The sequence below is a fragment of the Cavia porcellus genome, unplaced genomic scaffold (genome assembly GCF_034190915.1).
Source record: "Cavia porcellus strain 051 isolate PalLab524CR breed Dunkin Hartley unplaced genomic scaffold, mCavPor4.1 scaffold_6, whole genome shotgun sequence".
In the NCBI taxonomy this organism is placed as follows: Eukaryota; Metazoa; Chordata; class Mammalia; order Rodentia; family Caviidae; genus Cavia; species Cavia porcellus.
The window spans coordinates 23,377,934-23,400,586 of NW_026947489.1; the positions used below are offsets into that span (position 1 = coordinate 23,377,934).

The following is a 22,653-nucleotide window of genomic DNA, read 5'->3' on the forward strand; positions in this document are numbered from 1 at the left end:
CACCAGCTCTGGGAAAGTTGTTTTTGTCTAGAGCTAAGCCCAATATATCCTTGGATAACTCAACTGACGAAAGTGCAAACCCATCTGAGGAAGGCAGATGAACCGACAGACTACAGATAAAAGAAAGAAGGTCAGCTCAGATCCCGTCTCTTATCAGAACACCCTGGGAAAAGCCCAGGCAATTAAGGCTCACAAGCTCAGAGAGGAGAAATGGTAATTACAATTGTGGCTTTACCACATCTCCCAGAAGTTAAAAATATTAAAAAATTAAGACATAGGGGCTGGGCATATAGCTCAGCAGCACAATCCCCAGTACCAAAAAAAAAAGAAAAATTAAGACACCCTTCAGATATTTAGTCATCAAAAATGAGGTGACTACCTACTATGTGCCAGGCACTTCCACTGCCTTGCTGCTCAACTGCCTCCTATTTAGATGGAAAAGCCAGGCCTTGAGCCTCGTAACATGTTCACCCCAGCAGCTGCTGCTGTCCTCACACACCAGCAGTGTGACACATATCTACCAGCCAGGGAGTGGCCTGCTCCAGCCCAACCATCCAGGACCTGGTGTCCATGGAACAGGGACCGGCACCAGCCTGCTAAGCCCCTCAGCACTGTGAACCTGGCCAGGCCACTGGCTCGCCCTAGACCTCAGCCATGAGGTAAGGATTTCTGAGCTCTCTCCCTGGTAGGAGGAAGGGCTACTGCACTTGGAAGAAAAACAAAAAGGGATCATGGACCCAAGATGCCTTTATCTGTAGTCACCCTGGTGCCGAGATCACAAAACAGGCACCTGAAGACAGGACCTGGGCTGAAAGGAAAATCTGATTCACCCATCAGATCAGGAGGCATCAGCCGGCTCTTGTCCCCTTCCTGCTGGGTAAGGAACAATGGAGGTTTCCCTGTGCCTTCCACTTTGTGAAAGAGGAGAAAAGCTGACACTGGGGCCCTCGTCTACTGCCCAGCTCTCACTTTGCCTGCTTCCTATTGCCTAGGAAACCTGACCTAGACCACAGTCAGGAGAGATGAGGCAGGAGATGAGGTCAGCCAGGAGGCTACTGCAGGATCTAAGCAAGACCACACCAGGACAAGAGTTAGGGCTATTAACACAATGGACAACACATATGTGAGATACCTCAACGGCAGAGTAGGTTCACAAGAAGGAATGACTCTGTATCTTTTTTTGTTTTTTGGACCAAATAATTGGGAAATAAAAATGGAGAGCTGGTTTAGAGGATAAATAGGGGAATTCAGCTGCTGGCACACTGAATTTCAGATGGTAACATATGTAAATGTCCAGCAGAATGAACACAGATGAAAGACAAAAGGCAGGTTTATTATATTTAGAAAAAGATTTCGTGGTCCTTCTGCTGGCATTGCTTCATTCTGCTCCCACAAAAATGGGCAAAAATATGCAGAAAGACAGCAAATAATAAAAGTACCAGGGAAAAAATATTTCGAAGAATACACCAAAGTCATTTAATAAAATTCGACTCCTGTGTCTAATTAAACACCAGGATGAGCCTAGATATAATATCCACTGCTGGCAAGGGTGCTGTAAACTGGCGTTCTCGTACATGCCAGAAGACAGAGTCCAAAAGCAAGTTGGCAATGTGATCCAAGACCATAAAGCGTTAATATCACCACCTACAGTATTACTTCTAGGAATCTGTTCTGAGGAAATACTGGAAAGCAAGAAATAGGTATGGGACAGACAAATGAGGCCATCTGGTCTGTTAAAATGCCCATTATCTATAGTAGCAAAAACCCAGAAGCCACTTAAACATCCAATCATAGGAAAAAAATTAAAGAATATTATAAACCTTTGATAGAATCACTATTCAGGCATTAAAATATTAGTTATGAAGACAATGCGGTAACAGGAAAATATGCTTTTTACTCATCTGCCATGAATTCAAGTAGGAAGAAAGAGCAGAATAAGCCTGGCATGGTGGCACACACCTCTCTAATCCTAGTACTTGAGAGACTGAGAGGCAAGAGGATTGCAAGTTTGAAGCCAGCCAGAGACTTTGTCTCCAAAAAAAGAAAGAAAAAGCAGGATGTGTGATTATACAGACATTATAATTATACTCACAACTTCTCTGTTAAGATGGCAAGATTCTGGGGTATAACGTTTTCCCTCCACTTTTCAAATACATTGCTTTAGACAAAACACAAGTGAGACTGCTAAAAGTCAGCTCTGCGGGGTGGTACCTTGGCTCCATCCACACTGATGATCCGGTAGCTGTTCCTTGTGACATCGTAGAAATAGGAAACGGTGACGGCCTGCTTGCTGGCAGGCACCCAGTTCTTCTTGGTGTTGGGGTCGATCTGGAAGACGTGCGCTCGGGTGGTGAAGATGGGCTGCTCTCTGCAACAGGAGTGGTGCGCACGTGAGCGGACAGAACAGGACTTTATGTAAGCTTATCATTTCCAGGCCACCCCCTGTCCCCCAAAAATAGCTTATCAGGAAAGATACAGATGCATGAGCCCAATTAAAATAAGGAAAGGGGAAAGAGGAGACACAGACACCTATGTGTAGTCGTAGCAATTCATATTCTATTTGCTGTCACCTGAGGTTTCAGGGCAATGGACCTAATGAGCAATTTGCTTAAAATGCAGCTCCTTTACTGAGAGTTTTTGCATACCCGTCATGTGTCCCATCCTTCTCCAGACATCCTGCTGGTGTTCCTAGGACTTTGGAATAAATTCATTTTAGGATTTTGCAATGAATTTATTTTGGGAGATTCTGCAACAATTTTAGGATTTTTACAATACTCATTGCAGCATAATACATTTCTATAATCAAGGTAGACAGCAGTATGGAGAGAAATCAGTCTGAAGAGCCCTCAAAAAAATGAGTAATAGAAATTCCACCTGACCCAGCTATCCCTCTTCCAGGATCTCCCTGAAAAAGTTGAAGTCATGATATTACAGTGACACATGAATACCATGTTTACAACAGCACAACTCATAATAGCTAACGCGTGGAAGTTGCCTATGTGCCCAACAAATGAATGGATTAAAAAATGTATACACAGTGGAGTACTACTGACCCATAAAGAATAATCAATTTGAGTTCTGTATAGGAAAATGAATGGATTTTGAGATACTCAGTGAAATAAACACAAAGGGTTAACTGTCACATGGTTTCTCTAATTTGAGACCCAAAATATAAATAACTTAAAGAGTAAAATAAAGGACAGATGCAAAGAAACAGGGAGACAGCCTCTGTGACAATGGGAAGAAGATCTGGGGAAGGAATATGAAAGGGAGTAAAAATAACCAAGATGTGATACGTGGACGCACCAATTTCCCAAGATAAATGTAATATGTGTCATAAACATATACTATTAAAATATTACATTTCTATTAGGTACTTCTCTAATGTATAGCCTCCGGCAACCCAGTACTAAGGATTAAATCTGGGAGCACTAAGCTACATCCCCATCTTTTTTATATTTTATTTTGAGACAGTACCTCACTGGGTTTCCCAGACTGGCCTTGAACTCCCCATCTCCTGCCTCATCCTCATGATATCCGAGATCACAGCTACACACTACCACACCAGCTCATAGCACTGTTTTAATGACGGAATTATTTCATATCTTTATGAGTATGCCATTAGTTTACAGTGAAACCCTTAAAGAACTTTTCAATTTGACCAAGTTGTAAAGTTTTATGTAGACCTCTTAGGTAAAACTCTGAGTTTTATGCAGAATTCACCAAATCTATTTGCTACTGTTGCTCTGTATTACTGCTGCTGTTTGCATCCCCACAGCTGTAAACCCTTTCTGTTTGCTAACTAAATTAGCACATTATCTGTTTATTTCCATTTAGTGGGGAATGAATTAGAGCCTGATAATAGGCAATAATAAATAGGGCAAGTGAATAAAAACTAATGGATTTCACTGCACTAGCATACTTGAAGGCATCTAATTTACAAAGTAACAGAATGAAACAGGCTCATTACACAATATTATTTAAGAAAGGGGGCTACAGACAAACTGTCTCAAAAAACCTTTGTATTCAAATAAGATAAAAATAGGGGAAAAAGGCACCAATGTATTAAAATATTCCTGTAATTCACAAAAGGCTACAGATTTAATAAGTATTTTTAGAGATATAAAATGAAATCAAAAGGCTTAAATTTAGCTTAGTGAATTTAATTTTTAAAAGCCTTACAATGTCAAAAGATATGACATGAAAAAAATCAGACATTCAAATGAAATCAGAAAGAAAAGTGAATTTTAAATGCTCTGGTCTCTGGATGGAATTTTAAGCAAAGCAACCTTTGAACCCACTTCAACTGCAGAAGGTTCATTACTAGAAAGAAAGCTCTCAAGGAGAAACTTTTTCCTAGTAAAGCAATTTACCATTTGAGCTTGCTGCCAGGAATACTGTGTAACACCACCATGTCAGCATGCTGTAGGAAAACACAGACACTTTCCTCAACCATTTCTCTCAGGGCAAGATGCTAATGCTGCTTTAGGATGGCCATTTCTAGAACCAGCGCTCCAAAAGAATCGCCAGAGACCAGTATTCGTTTTTCCCTGAAACTTCTAGGTCCCCTGGTGCAGGACGTGTGACTCCAGGGATGTGGATCGTGAGGACATTTCTCAGTCAAGTTCACCCACCCAATCTGTCCTAGCCCAACAGTCTTCCAGCAGCAGGTGGCAGCCGCAGATGCGAAAGGCACATTCGCAGTGTAATTCCCCGCATCTGTCACCAAGAGGGGCCAGGAGGTGGTGAGCGTGCGCACAGCAGTAAGAGCTTCACCATCAAATCGTGTGGGGAAGCCTGACGTCTGGACTGCCCAGCTGTGCCACTGTCAACCCAGCACCACAATTTCCTAATCATCTAAGTACAATGCCGTAAAGAAAAACACTTCCGCACATGGTATTCCCCTGCATATCTAAGAGAATGGAGCAATTTAAAGGGCAACCACGACAGACAATTCTCAGGGAACAGAATCATACAAAAACCTATGCCTCACTATTGCAGACTGAACACAGTTTCCTTTGGTTAAAGGGGAGCTTCAAATCACTGTCTTGCTCCCCTTGGTGAAGAAGAGCATTTGGGTCTGTGTTGTAGCGTGTTTCCTGAATCTCCCTGACAGGAATTAGCAAGGCAGTTACTGAAAACAGTTCTTCTAGGCCCCCTGGAACCTGGGCCTGCAGGATGGGGGCCCAGGAGCTCCAGAAGATTTGCCTCCTCAAAGAAGTTGAGAGGAGGGACACACACACATTAGACATTAGAACAGTCCAGAAAAGTAATGCAAGTGGCCCCTAGAGCCAGCATCTTTCTTGAAGAATGACACAGTAGGACCCCAGAAAGTTCTTCCATGGGAGCAGTGGGATGTTCTCTGGTCAGGAAGGAGGACAGAGATGGAGGATGGCTTGTGGTGGTCATGTGCAAGCACTCTCTGTCCTCGAAGCCTACAGGAGGGAGGAAGTAAAGGAAACAGTGGAGCTGGAGCAGGAAATGGACGGGAACAGGAGAAGACAGCTGAGCTCACTCACCAGGTACATGAGAAACTGGCCTGCTCTGTGCTTAGCATGATTTAGGTCAAGGCGTGCATGCAGACCAAAAGGGTTCTATCTCCCTGTCTTCCTTCTCAGCTCTGGGGATGGACTGATGTCATCTTGGGTTGCTCTCAGTACCCTAATCAGAAGTGCAAGGATTGGAGAAGCATGGTGCCAGCTGAGCACACCAGCTGAGGCCCCCTGCAGGGGAAGGGGCTGCCCACAAAGACTAGAGATGGGAGCTGCTGGGGTCGGTCAAGCAGGAAGCTGCAGCCCTCCTGAGGCCAAAGAGCTGTGTTCTGCAGTCCCAAGCCCTGGGGAAACAGGGAGGACACTACAGAAATCTGGCAGTGGCTCTAGGCCTGGGAAACCACCCACAGGACTGGGACTTCCACATGAATAAGCAAATCTGAGGGCAGTGGGAGCTTCTGGCTATTCTTCTGATATTTAAAAAGTCTAATGTTGTCTTAAGACAAGTAAAAAAAAATAATAATAAAATAAAAGGCAGGATGGAAAGAACAGCCAGTAGCTGACATTTACTGAGTGCTTACCATTCTGCAAGGCTTTACACGTGATCTCTCATGTAGGATCACAACAATCCTGTGGGGAAGGGCCCTACAGGTCAGGATCGGGCTCAGAAAGGCCAAGTAACCAGTTAGTAACCAGGGGATCTGAGATTTGAAGTCAGCTCTAAGTGACATGGAAAGCTTCCCTCTTAACCATATGTTATGCTGTCTTCCTAAAACAGGCTTGACATATGCAGCTTCTGACATGGCTTCCAGTATGTCCCCTCTCCTTGAGAAGAGAACTTACTTTTAAGTGACAGAATATGACAGAAGTGATAAGCAGTTGTGAGGGTGATGAGGTTAAACAGGAGGGTGACAGGCTCTCAAAGGACTCTTTCTGCTGTTTATCATGAAGCAAGCTGGGGAGACCCACCCTGCAGGGAATGAGAGGGGACTCCAGCCTGCAACCTGCAAAGTGAGGACCAACATCCCTGGGGCAACCAGCACTCTGCCAACAGCCAGGTGAGCTCAGAAGCAGATCCTGCCACAGCTGAGCCTTCAGATGAAGCTTGTATGAAGCTCTGAAGCAGAGTACCCAATTTGCAGAAATACATCCTACTTTAAGCTGCTATGTTTGTGATAGTTCATTCCACAGCAGTACATAATTAATACACTGCCCTTCACAGAAGGTTTAGGACACACACACACACACACACACACACACACCCCTGAGGGTCCCAAGGTGATCAGGTAACCTGGACAACAAACCTTGAGTTTGCTCAGAGCAAAGTCAGTATACTTTACACATTCACCACAAAATTCAGAGAAGCAGACCCCCAACTTTAAAGAGTATTTTGTCTCACATGAAAAAAGTAAAAGAGCCAGAACTAGGACAAAGAAGTCAGTTCCCACACATGTGCAAATCTGTATAAATAGAGTCAAAAGAATCAGAACTTTCCAACCCAGGAAGCCACATTTCCTTCCCAGCAGGGAAAAGCAGAAGAGTGTGTGTATCAGAGAACAGAAACTACCTTCATATCCAATTTTATCCTCCTTTCTTTGGTCTTCAGTGCTCAGGGAGTATGTCTGAAATATACTCCCATCCCTTCTGCACTGCTTTAAATAGAAAGCAGATGTTTCTGGATGGCAAAACACTTCTTGAGGCAGACAATATAACCTACTGTTCTCCCGCATAGTCTTTTTAAAGCTGAATAAAACACCAATTGCTGTTCATTGAACACATTTTGCAACCTGACAGTAATTGTCCCCAAGAATAATTAGACACACTGTACAACATATGTATGTTTGGAATATGAAAACTGCTCAGCAGAGAGACCATTCCTGCTTTGAATGACTTCTGGCTCCATATGAAATGATTCTGGAAAGAGCTGGCATGACAATTTTTTTTTGCAGAAAAAAAGTAACTTGTTTTAAACTTGTCATGATTCTCCACTTGCAACGCTCAGCATCAGGCTTTTCTCTGACACAAATCTATAAAACCTCATGAGTCTTATTTTTCCTACTTATGCTTGATTTGAATTACAGCACACTATTCAGACATTATTTTACTGCCACTTATATAATATTTCAAAGTCTCACTAGACATCACAATTAGTCTTGAGTCTGAAGCCTCTTCAAACAGCATCCATGCAGCACCAAAGAAGTGTTTTCCGCAGCCCAGATGGGAAGACTGCCCCCCCCCCCCCCCCCCCGCTTCAAAGGCTTCCCAGCTCCTCACCACCCGGCCTCCTTACCAACAGGCTTCTGCTGCTGTGTCTAGCACTCCTGGATCATCTGTTCAGAGAAATGCATACAGCTGTAGTGGGCCTCAAAGGTCCTAACCCTCAGCCAGCCAGAGAATCCCTACTCTCATACCTGCCACTGTTTCGTTTTTGCAAAGCTAGGGACCGAACCCAGGGCCTGGCACATCCTGGGCAAGTGCTCTACTACTGTGTTACACACCCAGCACTCTAGGGACATAAGCCCTTACTAAGTCCTCACAAGCCCTTATGAACTCTCACCACAAGGAACCAGGCTTCCCTGGCCCCAGCCAGCAGGGCCTAATCCCAAGAGCTTAACGAGAGGCATACACTGTCTACAACAGGGACTTATTTTCATGTTCTCTCCTAATTGTAAGTATAGTGGGGCTCTATTTCATTAAAAATCTGTATAATAAAGTCATTGACATTTACAGATCCGATTACCTATATAGAACACCTAAAAACTCAACTGAAAAAGTAAAAAGTCAATAATAAAATTCAGTAAGGTAGCTAGGTATAAAATTATTAATTAAAGAATAAATCAAGCAAGTATGGTGATGCCTACTTATAATCCCATCACTCTGGGAGGCTGTGGCAGGAGAATCACAAGTTCAAGCCCAGCCTGAACAATTAAGTGACTCAGCGAGACCCTGTCTCAAAACAAAAATACTTTTTAAAGGGCTGGGGATAAAGCTCAGTGCAAAGACCCTGGGTTCAATCCCCAGTGCTGCTAAGCAGATAAATAAAATAACCTTCCTATGTATAAACAACCAGATAAAAATGTTAATACTTTGTAAGAATACCATTTATTGTAGTAAACAAAATGATACAAATTTCTAGGAATCTATTGAAGAAATATGTAAGATCTATACTGAAAATAAAAATTTCCAAAGGCACACAAAAGAAAGCTTTAATAAGACTTGTTCTTAAATAAGAAAGTCAAAATAAAGATGACAGTCACTCCTAAGTGAATATATAAATTCGACCCAATAAAAATATCACCAAGATTATACTTAGGACTAGACAGGGTTATTTATGAAGAAACTTAGTATGTGAGCACAGCCAAGAAAATTCTGAGAAGAGCAGTAAGGAGACTTAGCTATAATAGGAATTGAAGTGCATTGTTTAAAAGTGAAGAGCAAATAAAACAAGGCAAGTGTTAGCAATGAAGTTGGACACGTTAACGGAATAAGAAGAGTCCAGAAACAGGAGCCCAAGGAGCCAGGTAGATAACCAGGCACAGTGCCAGCAGTGGGGACACGAGGTCATTCCACACACCCTGCCACAGCAATCAGCAGCTGCTAACCTGCACCTGCCGGACCTCAGCCCGAAGCCTGCCCCCTTGCTGGTGTGGACATCGTCCAGTGGATCACAGCTGCTGTATTCTGTATACTGACTTTTTCCACTTGTCCTCAAACTGCTCAACTAATCAGAAATTAGTGATCTCTCAGAAGAAATACTTGTCACACTAGAAATCCTAGTCCACGATCCAGGGATTCCCCTTTTGGGTCACATTTACACAAGGGAACAGAATGAGGCGGGTGTCCTGATGAAGAGTGCCAGGCTTTACTAATGCCAGTCCTCATTCCCTAGAGTGCCGACAGCTTTTAAGGACTCTCTGGTGCGCCTCCTGCTGGTCCTCTGGTGAAGTGGGCGTCGTCAGCTCCAGGGCCCGTCCCTGGGCTGAAGGCTACCCTAGCAGGGCCTCAGGTGCATTCTCCTGTGCCGTGGAAAGGCTCTCACGCGTGGGTGGGTCCACAGCAGCAGGTAAGGATCTGGACAGTCAGCAGGTGAGCCCGGGCTGCAGAAGCAGCCCAGGACAGAAGGCAAATCTGTGCATGCCTTCGGAAGTGAGGGAAGTGAGGGAAGTGAGGGTGCTCTGCAGAGTGCTTATGGGGGATGCGGGAAGCAGGAATCTTGACCAGGGACAGAAGAATAAAACACAACTCACTAGCAAGACTGCAGTGTCACTTCCTATTCAAATGGCACCCCTCGAACTCTGCACAGAGCCTCGCTTCCCCTTCCTCATGGCTAGGTGTGAATGTTTAAATTTTTAAACAATTATTACAGTAAAAGACACACTGCCATCAACCCCCCTCAAAATACTGCCTTTGCTTCAAACATACTTATCCCACTGTTTCTACCATCCTCTTCCTTGAGTGATCTCAGTTGTGCTGCAGGGACTGCCTTGATGTCCTGAATCAGATCAAACCATTTACCTCTCACGGTCATTTTGACTGTGGGGAAGATCCAGCAGTCACAGGCATCAGAGCTGGTGAGTCAGGTAGATGAGGACACACTGCCGTCACCTGCTCATCTGATGGATGGTGCTTGGTGGCAGTGCTCACTTTGTGATCACTCCTTGTAAAAACACTACTGAAAGTGGCCTTCCAGAACTGCTTCAGAAAGTGGTAAGAATGACGGGTTAAGCGAGGGCGAGCATCTCGAGGGTGATTAAGAGCAATGCACCTTTTACTGTAATAAGCATTCACTGTGTGTTTTTATCACACTGGTGCACACCTCTCTCGGCCCCAGCGCAGAGCCCAGTTTGCTAGGTTTAGTGAGGAGAGTGGAAGCGGCTGCACAGGCACAAGCGTTCCTCTCAGAGACCAGCAAAGGCACTGTGTGACTGCAGGAGGAGGCCGCAGGAGATGAGACTCAAGGGTGGTCATGCTGGGCAGCCAAGGGCCTGAGTGCCATGCCAAGGAAATCAGTCTTCATCTTGGCCAGCATCTCCCCAAGTGCTCTGTGGGAAATTTACATCAAAGCTATTTTCACTTCCAGAAACATGTGTATGTAGTTCACTGCATTTAGACAGTTGTTTTCATAATTGAGATTTCACCTTTTCAAAGGGTGTTGCCACCCAAGCCTGCTAGGAAATGCCACGAGATCTGCTATGCTACGCTGAACACATATCTGTACATGAACAACACATGGGTGTGTAGCCTGCATCCACAAGCTACTCATGCATGGAAGGACATATTCCACTCACCTCATGCTGTCCATGGAAAGCATCTGTCCTGGGATTTCAATACATATTCATGACTTTACTCGTAGATGACATAATGAACATTTATACTATAAAAACTCATTCCACTGAGTATATGTTTTTTTTTTAAAGCAGAGTTTTATGACTTACATACTATGAACCCAAGTCAAAAATTGGAAAAGAGCCAAAAAATGATTTTTAAAAACCAGGTGGTGAGCTGCCCAAGTCACAGGGATTAATGATTTCTGGGACAGCTTACTTCAAAAGAGGACAAAATCTTGCCAAAGGAACAGTATGTGTTCTTCTTTCTGCTATAACACATCTGTGCACAGGGATTTTCATATTATACTGCAATGAAACAAAACATAGAAGAATTTATGCCCTACTATAGGCTGAGTCAGCAACATCATTCCTAATATTAATCAAATATGATTTTTTAAAGAACTCGGAAAACCAAGTTGATTTTGAATGTTGAGGGCTTTGTATTCATCTACGATAAAAGTGAAATTATAATAGATATTTGACTACTTATGTACTTTGTTCTTGATAAGCTAAAACTAATTTTGATTTTCTGTTACAGTTAAAAATATTTCCATACAAATTTGAATAATATTGCAATAATATTGCAATTAATTCATCTGAGGTCACATCTTGCTATCTACTTTTTTACCTAAGAGTATGTTAAAATTTTATGATCTGATGATCTTCCATTAATATATTAAAATGGGTAAACTGGCTCATGGTAAAATAAAGTTAGGAAAGAGTACTGACTCATGAGAGGGATAACGGTGGCACTTGTGTTGAGGCTGTGACAATGGTGATTGTGGCAACTGCTGGAAGACAGAAGAGGGAAGAAACTGGCAGCTACTGATGAGACCCTACACAACCATTCAGGCACACAGAGTGGCCTGTCTGGACACACTATGGGGACAGAAAGAAGGAAATGGATCAGCAAGGTTTCTAAAGTGGTATCAAAAGAATTTCTGGTTTTGGTTCCGGGTGATGGATAGCCTGGAAGCTGCCACTCCACCCTAACAAGTAAAAAGATTTTTAAAAAAAGAAAGAAAGAAAAGGATAATCAACTGACCTTCACTGTGTCACAGAATCAAGGTCAGAGGGCAAAAAAGCTGGCCAGACAGACAGATGGATACAAACCACAGCCAACCAGGGCAGAAACCCGTCAGCAGAAGCTTCTGTGGGTGCCAGGCAAACCTGAGTGGGACTAACTGCCGAAGGCTCGGTGTGGACAGCCTGGCAGTTAAGGCTCCGTGGGGGCCCAGCCACAGAGATGACTCTGTGCTATTGTTACTTTTCCTTCCAAGAGCTCTACCACGTTCTTACAATGGACATCAGAAAGCCACCACGTGCTTCTAGCAGGTGGAGGGGACAGCGGCCACTGTGAAGCACACCGGAGGGCTCTGTTCTTAGCGAGGCCTCTGCTTAACAGAGCCTAATCTGCTGGGGTGCTTTCACAGCCTAACACCCCAAGAGACTGGAAGTCCCCAACTCTAGTACCCTCCGCCATCCATGGGCACAGGGAAACAGAGAACGCTGGGGAAGTCCATAGTCCAGTGGCCACCAAAGACTCTGGGCCCTTCCTTCCCCATACAGCAGCCCTACATTGCTAATCCCAGTTCCTTTTACTCTGTACTTCGTGTCTGCCTTTCAACAAAAAATTATGAGATACTGTATACTATATATGAAAATTTTAAAAGTTTGGAGAGAATAAACAGCATCAGAACTGGAGTCATACTTGGCGGAACACTGGAATTATTAGACCGATTAACATGCTAATGACTTGCTTTAATGGAAAAAGCACACAACATCCAATGTAAAGAGAGAGACGGGAATGCTAAGAAAGAATCAAGCAGAAATGCTACAGATCAAAAGTAGTGAGACGGAAATGAGATTACCTCTGACAGGCGCATTAGCAGACTGGGCAGGGTGGACCAAAGAACCTCTGACGTTGCGAATATGACAACAGAAACTTCCAGAACAAAAAGCAAAGAGAAAAGACTGCAGAAAACTTCCAGTATATCTAACAACTGATGGAAAACTACAAAAGTACAACATATATACATATTGGGAAAACCAAAAGAAGAAATAAAACAGGGGCACCATTTAAAGCAATAATGACAAAATACTTCACAGAAATCAATGGCAGCGAACCACAGATCCAGGAGTCAGGCAAAACCAAGCAAAGCAAGTTAAGTGCTAAGAAAAACTCCACCACAGTGCACACCACAATCAAACTTCAGAAAATCAAAAATAAAGAAAAATATTTTGGGGGAAACCACATTAGCCATAAAGGAGCAAAAATAAAAGTGATAGCTGACGTCTCAGAAACCATGAAAGCAAAAAGAAAGTGGAATGATATACTTAAAACTGCTCAGAGTAATAAAACAAAAATCTAAAATGCTATTCCTTGTGAAATTATCCTTCAAAAATAAAGCAGAAACACATACAAACAGGAATTGGTAGAGTTTGTGGTCAGTAGATGTGCCTTTCAAGAATGTAAAATGTTCAGAAAGAGGGCAAATGTTATGTCAGAAACATGGGTCCATATAAAGAGACAGCATCCTTAACGCAGCATCCTTAACACAGCAAGTGATGGTGAAGCAAAAGCTCTGCTACTAACTGTGCTAACAGATAACAGGTGTTCAAAGTAATAATATAATATAAAAATAATAATATATACATATATACAGAAGTATATGTGTAGGTATCAAGGATAAAGAAGTGCCTTATAAAAAATGGTCAACACTCAAAGAGGACATAAAAGAATGTACTGTGTATACACTTTACAACAGTGTTAAAATAATAAGGCAAAAACAATAAAACTGCAAAGAAAAGTAAATGAATCCACTACTATTGTTGAAGACTTCAAGATACCTCTGAAACAAATAGAACCAGGAGGCAGAAACTCAGTAAGAACATAACTGAACACAAAATGGCCATCAATCAAATGGGCATTACTGATACCTACTGACAACTATGCCTAACTGTTGCAGATTATATACTGGAACCCATAGGAAATGTTCACCAAGTTAAGACATGCTGGACTGTACAGCATACCTTAACAAATTTAAAAGAATAGAAATCACACAATGCCTGTTCCCAGAACAAGTGGCATTAATCTAGAAATCATAAGAGAAAAAACATTGCAAAATTCTAAAAATTCTTAGAAATTAAACAACCATTTCTAAATAATACATGAATGAAAGAAGAAATCTCTAAGTCACCCACAGTGGTGTATATCTATAAGCCAAAGACCCTGCAAAGCCAAATCAGGAGGGTACAAATTCAGGTCCAACAAGGTGTAATTCAGAGATTTAGGAGACTATCTCAAAATAAAAGGAAGGTGGGGAGTAGAGATGTAGCTCAGCGCAAAGATCCTAGGCTCAGTCCCCAGGACTTCCCCCAAAATATCATCTAATCCTCCACCTTAGGAAGCTAGATAGGAAAAGGAAATTAAATATAAAGTTAAGTTCAAGAAAATAAATAATGATTACAAAAGAAATCAAAGGCACTGAATAACAGGAAACATACAGGAAATCTGATAGCTGGTTCTTTCAAAAGATATTGATAACCTTAGCCGGGGTAACCAGAGACAGAAGAAAGGAGAAGATATTACTAATATCAAAAACGGAAAAAGGAATATCACTACAATTCCCATCAATTTAATGTGACGGGCTTTATCGCCATAATTTAGGTAACTGGATGAAATGGACCAACTCTTTCCTTAGAGGACAAGATGTGCTAAAACTCAGCAAAAGAAACAGACATGAATAGGCTTATACGTATGAAGGAAATGCAATCACTAATTCACAATCTTTCAGAAGAGAAATTACACAGGCTCTGATGGGCTTATTGATGAATTCTGCCGACCATTTAATGAGGAAATTACATCAATTCCTTGAAACCTTTTTCAGATACAGAAGCAAAAGGATCACTTCCCAACTCATTCTAAAAGGCCACCATCAGCCTAACACCAAATCCAGATGAAAACATTTCTACAACCTATATATCTCATGAACATAGATGGAACAATGTAGAAAGAGAATCAGACATGTCTTAAATCACTTTCCTTGTCCTGACACCCACTAAGGCAGCTCATGGAGACCGTTCACAGTTGGCTGGCTCCAAGGCAGAAATATCATAGTGGAAGTGCCCGGCAGAGAGGAGTTGCCTGCATCACAGCAATCAGTACGCAGAAAGAGATGGAAAGAGCTGGAGAGGGAGACACACACTTCCAGTCATATCCCATGAACCCACCTCTTCTGACCAGGTCCACTTCCCAACAGCGAGTCAGCTACATCAACCCCACAATTTAACCACCTCCCAAGAGTTCTGTCTATGAGCATTTGAGGTCTTTGGGAGACATTCTCAATCTAAACCACAGCATTCTGCCCCTGACCCCTAAAGACTCTTGTGCATCTCTTGATGCAAAATGCATTTGACCCACCTCTATGAGTCACCAAAGTCATAACAGTCCCAGCATTGCTGAAAAGTCCAAATCTAAAGTCTCATTTGAGACTTAAAGCCAACTCTAAGCCCCCTAAAAGTTAAAGACTTCCAACATGAAATAACATAGGATAAATCCATAACAAAAGGGAGTAAGAAGGGGAGAGAAAGGAATAAGATCAAAGCAAGATCAAAATCCAACAGGGTAAACATTAAGTCAAGTAGCTTTGTGTCCAGCACCTGGGGCAAGCTGTGAGATCTGACCCCAGAAGGCTTCAGTGGTCCTGCTCCTACGGCACTGCCAATGCAGCTTCTCTCTCTAGGTGGCTCTGCTCACTGCCTGTGGCTTTACTTAGTGAACAGTCCACATTCCTTGTTTCTCCAACTTCTTGCAGTCTCCACTGCATTTCTGGCTTCATTGTCACTGCTTCATACACTGCCTCTCAAAGGCATACCGCTTAGCCTTCCAGGTCTTCTTCAAAATCTAGGTGGAAGTCTCCCTGACCCCATAAAACGCATTCTGAGTGCCTGTAAAACCAGCACCATGTGGAGGATGATGAAGTCTGTGACCAGCTTAAGCAGGAGTTTGGTCTCTTTGGATCATGCCTGTAGAGGCCTCCAAGTACCTGGATGGCTAAATTCTGCAAAAGGAATCGCAATTCCATGGGGTGAATTCCCTAGGTGGTTCTTCTTAAGCCAAGTGATACGGAGCTTTCTTTTCAAAGCAATTTTCCAGTTTTGTGCCTCTGAGGCTATGAATGGTCAGTCTTACTGATTCCTGGGATGCCCTCGAAGCAATCTTCCTATTGTCCTGATATAAAGCAATGTTAAATGTTAATCTTTTAAGCAACCAAGCTTTCCTAGTCCAAAATTTTGCAGGTTCAATTTTATAGCCACTTCTTTTCTGTTGAAACTCAAAAATTTAAAAATCATTCAGCTTTGCTGTTTGCTCTTGATCCTCAATGATCCTAAAGGGCTTGGATTCTCAATTCGGTTTGAGAGTTACCTAGCAGAGTAGTAAAGCACACTTCTGGGTGTGTCCTGATGCATCATGAAAGTGTGAGCAAAGGTAACTATATCTGGTCCTTGGCCCCTTCTGGTGGTGTCACCCTCCTCTGCTTCCTGGACACCATGAACTACGCTTTGCCACACACTTCCTAGATGATACTTCTGCACTGAAGTCAGCCAACTATGGACTGAATTTCCTGAATGCATGAGCCAAATTAAACTTCCCTTCATTTGCAGACGTCAGGTGTTTTGTCCCAATCATAGGAAAGCAGACTAATACAAGTTTGGTGATGACTTTTCAGATCAACACCAAAGCCACAAGTCACAAAAGAAAATAATTGATAGGCTAGACTTTATTAAATTAAAACCTTTTTCTTTATAAAGGACAATGCCAACAAAATAAAAACATAAGCCACAAACTAGGAGAAAATATCTCCAAAATCCTTGTCCAATAAAGTATTGTGACATACATAAAGAATTCATGAAAGTCAACAGTAAGACAGTAAATGAGTCAATCTAAAAATGGGAGCTGGTCCTGGTGGTGTGGTCCTTTACTTCTAACTACTTGGAAGGCTGAGGCAGGAAGATGACTTGGGCCCATGAGTGTGAGGTTACCCTTCGCACCATAGCAAGACCCCTAAAAAAAGAAAAAGAAAAACAGAGGGTAGGGAAAAGTACCTTCATGGGTACATCACCAAAAATATATACTGATAGTATTTCCATCCATTTTGTATTGTTATAACAAACTTCCATAAGATGAGTAATTTTTAAAGAATAGAAATTTATTTTTCAGTATTAGAGGTTGGAAAGTCAGTGATGAAAATAATGACAGGTTTATTACCTAGTGAGGGTCTACTTTGCTTGGGTCCTTTAATGTTGTGTCCTCCTGTGGGGAGAAACAGTGTATTCTCACATGGCAGAAGACAGATGGGCAGAAAAGAACAAATTTCCTGTCAAGCCCGCCCCCTTTTCTCTGAGATAGGGTCCCACTCTGTAGTCCAGGCCTTGAACTTGCCCTGTAGCTCAAGCTGGCTTCGAACTCGTGATCCTCCTGCCTCAATCTGGGGTTACAGGCATGTGTCATGATGCCTGGCTTTGTCAAACTCTTTTGTAAAGGTGCTGTTAGTTATTTTTCTTGTTGTTGAGAAAAAATACCTGATGCTAAAATTAAAGAGGGAAAGATTTATTTAGCTCACAGTTTATGGGGGTTTCGGTCCATAATCAGCTGGCTCCAAAGCAGGGTGGCATGGCAGAGTGGCAACCTTTCATGGTGGTGGAGATACCAAAAACAACAAGAGCAAAGGAGGGGAAAAGGGAGGAGCAAGTCTCCTTTCCTCACATATACTGTGCTGGGGTTTATTTAAATGTTCCCCAAAGCCTCATTCAGTCATGGAGGCGACTGAATCTAGCGTTTGTGATTGGTTCATTGTCTAGTGCTTGGATTGGAGGTGTGAGTGTTTCACCCACCCAGGGGCGCGGCCAGTATATGATGTATGGTAGGAAGAAGGTCTCTCTCTTGTCAGTTTGTGCCCTGCTGTTTGCAGCGGCCATAAATGGTGACCCTCCACGCCATCTTGCCACTTGGAGCCAACTGAGTATGGACTAAAACCTCCAAGAACTGTAAGAAATAAACTTTTCCTTCCCTAATTTTGGGCATCAGATATTTGGTCTCAACAACAAGAAAAAAGTAACTAAGACATACTGTATGGAAGATACCCACCCTAGAGTGGGGATAACACTCACTTCACTAACCCCAACAATAGGAAATGAACCAAGCTCAAACTCTAGATTCAGTTGCATCCAAAAAGCTGCACCCCTGTGACCACATGAGGCTTTAGGGGAACATCCAGATGCAAACCATAACAGGTGCCTATTTGTATTCATCAAAGCAGAGCAACACGACTTTTTGGAAGGGACCAAAACATTTAATCCATTATATATGGCAAGTGAGTATATAAAAAGATGTTCAAAATCACATATCATTAGGGAATTACAAATTAAAGCAAGATACCACTACACATGCCTATTTGAGTGGCCAAAATCCAGGACACTGGTAACAGCCAAAGCTGAAGAGGATGTGGACCAACAGGAACTTTCACCCATTGCTGATGAAAATGCAAAATATCATAGGCACTTTCTTATAAAACTAAACACATTCTTACCATGTGATTGGAAACTAGACTCCTTGGTATTTACCCAAATAAATGGAAAACATACATCCATACAAAAATTAAAACATGGATGTTTAAAGATGCACTCCAGAGGTGAGGGGATAAACTACAGGTACACTCCAACAATGGACTGTTTATCAGCACTAAAAATAAATGAGCTATCAAGCCATGAAAGATATGAAGGAATCTCAAATGTATATTATTAAAAAAGAGAAGAACAACCACCAGCTACACAGCACACTCACAGGACATGGTGATAAATGATCATGCCAATAAAAAATTGCCACTATGAACTTAGCACATTAAATCAGAGGAACATGGACATATCAAACTCTATAAAAGGAGGGGCATTTGGCCAGGCAGAGTAGCACACATCTGTAATCTTAACACTCTGGGAGGCTGAAGCAAGAAAACAGAAAGTTCAAGCCCAGCCTCAGCAGTGGAGTGACTTAGGGAAAACTCATTTCATCAAAAAAAGGTCCTAGTCTAGTCTGAAAATGCTGAAAATCCCCAGTACCACACACACACAGACATACACGTCCTTAAACTGTGTCCCGGAAAGGTTATCACAGACTACCTGACACATACCAGATAGCCTCTGCCCAAAACACTGACCAGGAGATCAGCACAGAAACAAAATCTTCGCCCATCCCCAGGCTCCAGCTCTGTGTGGATTCTTCAAGCCACTTCAGTGATGGATGCTGTTCACTTTAAACCTGCCATCTGGACCCTCACCTTACAGCGCTGTGCCTTCTGCCTTCTCAGCTCTGCAGTGGGTTCATTAACCCCTCATCTGACCACCTGGTGGTGACCCCGCATTTCCACCAGCTCTGTCTTTGCTCTTTGTACTGCCTCTGTAACACCTTGCCAGCCTAAACCCTCAGCCTCTTTGTAGTCACCGTGTGAAGTCGGAGGTGTGGCCTGAATGCTACAGATATCAGTCAAAAACTGAAATGGAATCAAGACATTGCAATTTCCATGGTTGTGACTGCCAAGCAAAATCAAAAGTGAATTAAAGCTGAAGAAACCAATTTGAAACCAGAGTTTGTTGTTGTTCAATAGAGTCTAACACTCTGCAAAGATGCAAACATGTCAGTGTATGTGACAGGTGTGGTGACTCACATCATCAGTGTGAGTTTACTGACTGCAACCAACGTATGATGGTGATGATGCAGGATGTAGATGATGAGGGAAGTCGGGGCAGGGACAATACGGGAACTCTCTGGAATGTTTATCATTTCTGCCCTGTGCCAAATGAGCGTCCTCCAAAGGCCCATTTGCTTCCTGGCATGAGGTGGGCAGAGTCTTCTGCTGCGTGCTCTCTGCCATTGCCACATGGGTCCCTACGGGCCGAAAAGCAGAGCTGCGGTTCCACCCCTGCACAGCCTGGATCCTCTAAAACTGCGAGCCAAGACAAACTTTCCCTCTTTATAAGTTAATTATCTGAGGTATTTTATTATAGTGACAGAAGCTTTAGTAACACTAAAGTTATTCTATAAAGTTTATTAATTTACAAAAGTGGCATCCGAGAGACTTGTTAAGGGATTAAATGTGACCTAAGCAGCAACATCAAAACTATATATTTCTCTACACAAAAATGTAACACCTTCATGTTGCAGAAAGTGCCATAAATCAAGTGAAAAGACAACCCAGAGAACTGGACTAGTATTTGCAGATCACATCTGATCAGGAAACACGCATCTAGAATATGTAAAAAACTCTTAGAATTCAATAATAAAGGAACAAAAACTCCAACTAAAAACAAGCAAATAATCTAAAATAAAGTATCTTCATAGAAAATATACAAATGGATACAAGGAAATGTAAGTCAAAACCACAATGAGATACCACCCACACCTATTAGGATCAAAAAGTCATACAATTTTTAGAATGTAAAAAAATTGTAATCATCACATATTGTCAGTGGAAAGCTAAATGATACAGTAGCTTTGGAAATCAGCTGGGTAGTTCTCAAAATATTAAATACAGATTTAACATCGACACCCCTACATACATATCCAAGAACCAAAAAATGTACGTCCATACAGAGCCTTGCCTGTGAATGTTCACTCTAGCATTGCTTTAGCCAAAAAGCAGAAACAATCCAATGCCCAGCAAAAAATGAGTGAATAACAAAATGCAATAACATATAATGAACTATTACCTGGCAATAAAAAAGAAAGTACTTCTATAGGCTACAAAATAGATGTTCTTGGCTGCTCAGTGAAAATACTTATCTCAGTGAAAGAAGGCGGCCGTGAAAGGCTACACACTGCATGACTCCATTTATATAAAATGTCCCAAAACAGGCAAATTATAGAGCAAAAAATAGATTAGCAGTTGCCAGGATGGGAACCATGGGTCAGGGAAGTTGGGAGTAACTGCTAATGGTTTTCTTTGAAAGGGAAGTAAAATGTTCTGAAATTAGGTCATGGTGAGAGTTACACAGACTCTGATCATGATAAATGAATGTATAGTTTATATGGTGTATGATATTAATGCATAAAAATACCTCAGTCAAGTGGTGTTAATTTTATAGGAATCCATTGATTTGGATTAAGCTCCTGTCCTAGGTCCCAGTAAATCAAAACAAAGTGGAGTCATTTCTATCAAAGTTCCATGCCACCAAACACAAACTGTTTTATCTTTTGAGAAATCAGAAGAGAGATACAAAAACCAAACTCCCACACAGGGAGGCCAGTTCCAGCCAGCATAAGGTAGCCTCTCTATCCTTGAGCACTTAAAGACAGGAAGTTGGAAATGACTGATTCACTGTTTATTCCTTGTTTCTGTTTTCTGTACTCTTCGTCTATCACTGCCCGCGTTCCAGAGTGTTCTCTGAACTTTTGGTTTTGAGGTTGCTCCAATTTGTCAATTGTTCTTTGAACAATTCAAGTAAACTGTTAAATTTATTTTTTGTAAACTTTTAAATCCGTTTTTTACAGGGCCAAATGTGGAGGATGAAGGGAAAAACCCTCAATGACTGTGTTTTCTGACTTTGGCAGCTGAGTGGCAGGATGTACCTCACCCGGGGACCCTCTGGAAGAGAGGCACCAAAGCAAATGGGATCCCTTTTGGGGGATGCAGGGTCAGAAGGCTAGAATGGAGCAGCCGAGAAGAAATCACAAGTGATAAGAGAAACACGGAGCAGTACGGCTTGGGAAGGAAAGAAGCCGGGTCACAGCATGGGGGCAGCGGGCTCAGAGGAAGACCAGAAACCAAGCGTGCAGGGGGAGAATCAGAAGCAGAGCTGCCAGCAGCTCCACAGCCACCGGGCAAGGAGTCACGTTAAAAGCCACTACGTGGCCCTCCCTGGACTGGAAAGGAAAAGAAAGAAGTGAATACTGGAAATACGGTACACACAAAAAGACTTAACAGCCCTCGTTTCCTTTTAGGAATGCTCACGGGCCCTTGTTAAGATCAGTATCTGTCAGGGAACAAAGGTAAACAAAAGAGGGGCTGCCCGCGAAGCTTTGCTGCTCTGACCATCGTGTGACTGGGACATGCCACTCCACCTGTGAGGTGGGACCCGCACATACCACCTGCAGGGTTTCGGAGTAAAAGTGACAACGTGTGCAGAACGCCTTTTGTTATTAATAGCAACCCGCTAACCGAATATAGTAATATGTTAATTACAGGCATAAGCTGTTACTTCAGGGCCACAATCCTTTTACTCTTAGACAGCTGCACCTGCCCCAGGAGACTCCAGCTCTCCCTTCCCATTATCATCACCAAATAAAAGAATCTTCAAAAAGAATAACTGCTCTTCAATATTTAAATATTTTTTTTCAAAGTTTAAAAATCCAGAAGCCTGGAAAGTGTTCTTTTCTTTGCTGAGAAAGCAGCAGTGCCTGGTTGGCACATTTGTTCTACAGTTCACTTTTCCCCTTCAGCCTCCCGGGTAGCAGCAAGGGGACTCCAGTCCCAGTACTCGAAGATGACTCCTGGAAGTGCACAGCTACCACTCTGAAGCTGGGTTTGGGGGAAAAAGCTATTTTTGTTTTCCTAGGCCTCACACTTGCTTAAAATTAGATTTGCATGGTGTGAAGAGGCTGGTAACTTGCCAAGTCAATTACAAAAGGTGTAAAACACAAAATCAAAGGTACAGACATGCCTCAAAAGAGTGCTTGTGGTGTTTTCATTTACACTATCACTTGGTCTCTGAGCTCAGGAATACTTTATCTCTGTATTCTGATAAAATTTTATTTACAAAAAGGTAGCAAGTATAGCATG

General features: G+C 42.4%; 1 protein-coding gene across 3 annotated transcripts in view; it reads right to left on the bottom strand.

Moving 5' to 3' along the window:
- Positions 1–22,653, bottom strand: part of Homer2 (homer scaffold protein 2) — a 91,974-nt gene that overhangs the window by 37,894 nt on the left and 31,427 nt on the right. For all 3 annotated transcript variants that reach the window (XM_005006258.4, XM_003475476.5, XM_063250097.1), the window contains exon 2: positions 2,212–2,368. Coding sequence is in view for 1 of the 3 variants with exons in the window: in XM_063250097.1 (XP_063106167.1) it covers positions 2,212–2,368 (157 nt within the window). In the remaining 2 variants the exon portion in view is untranslated. The remainder of the gene's footprint in view (positions 1–2,211; positions 2,369–22,653) is intronic.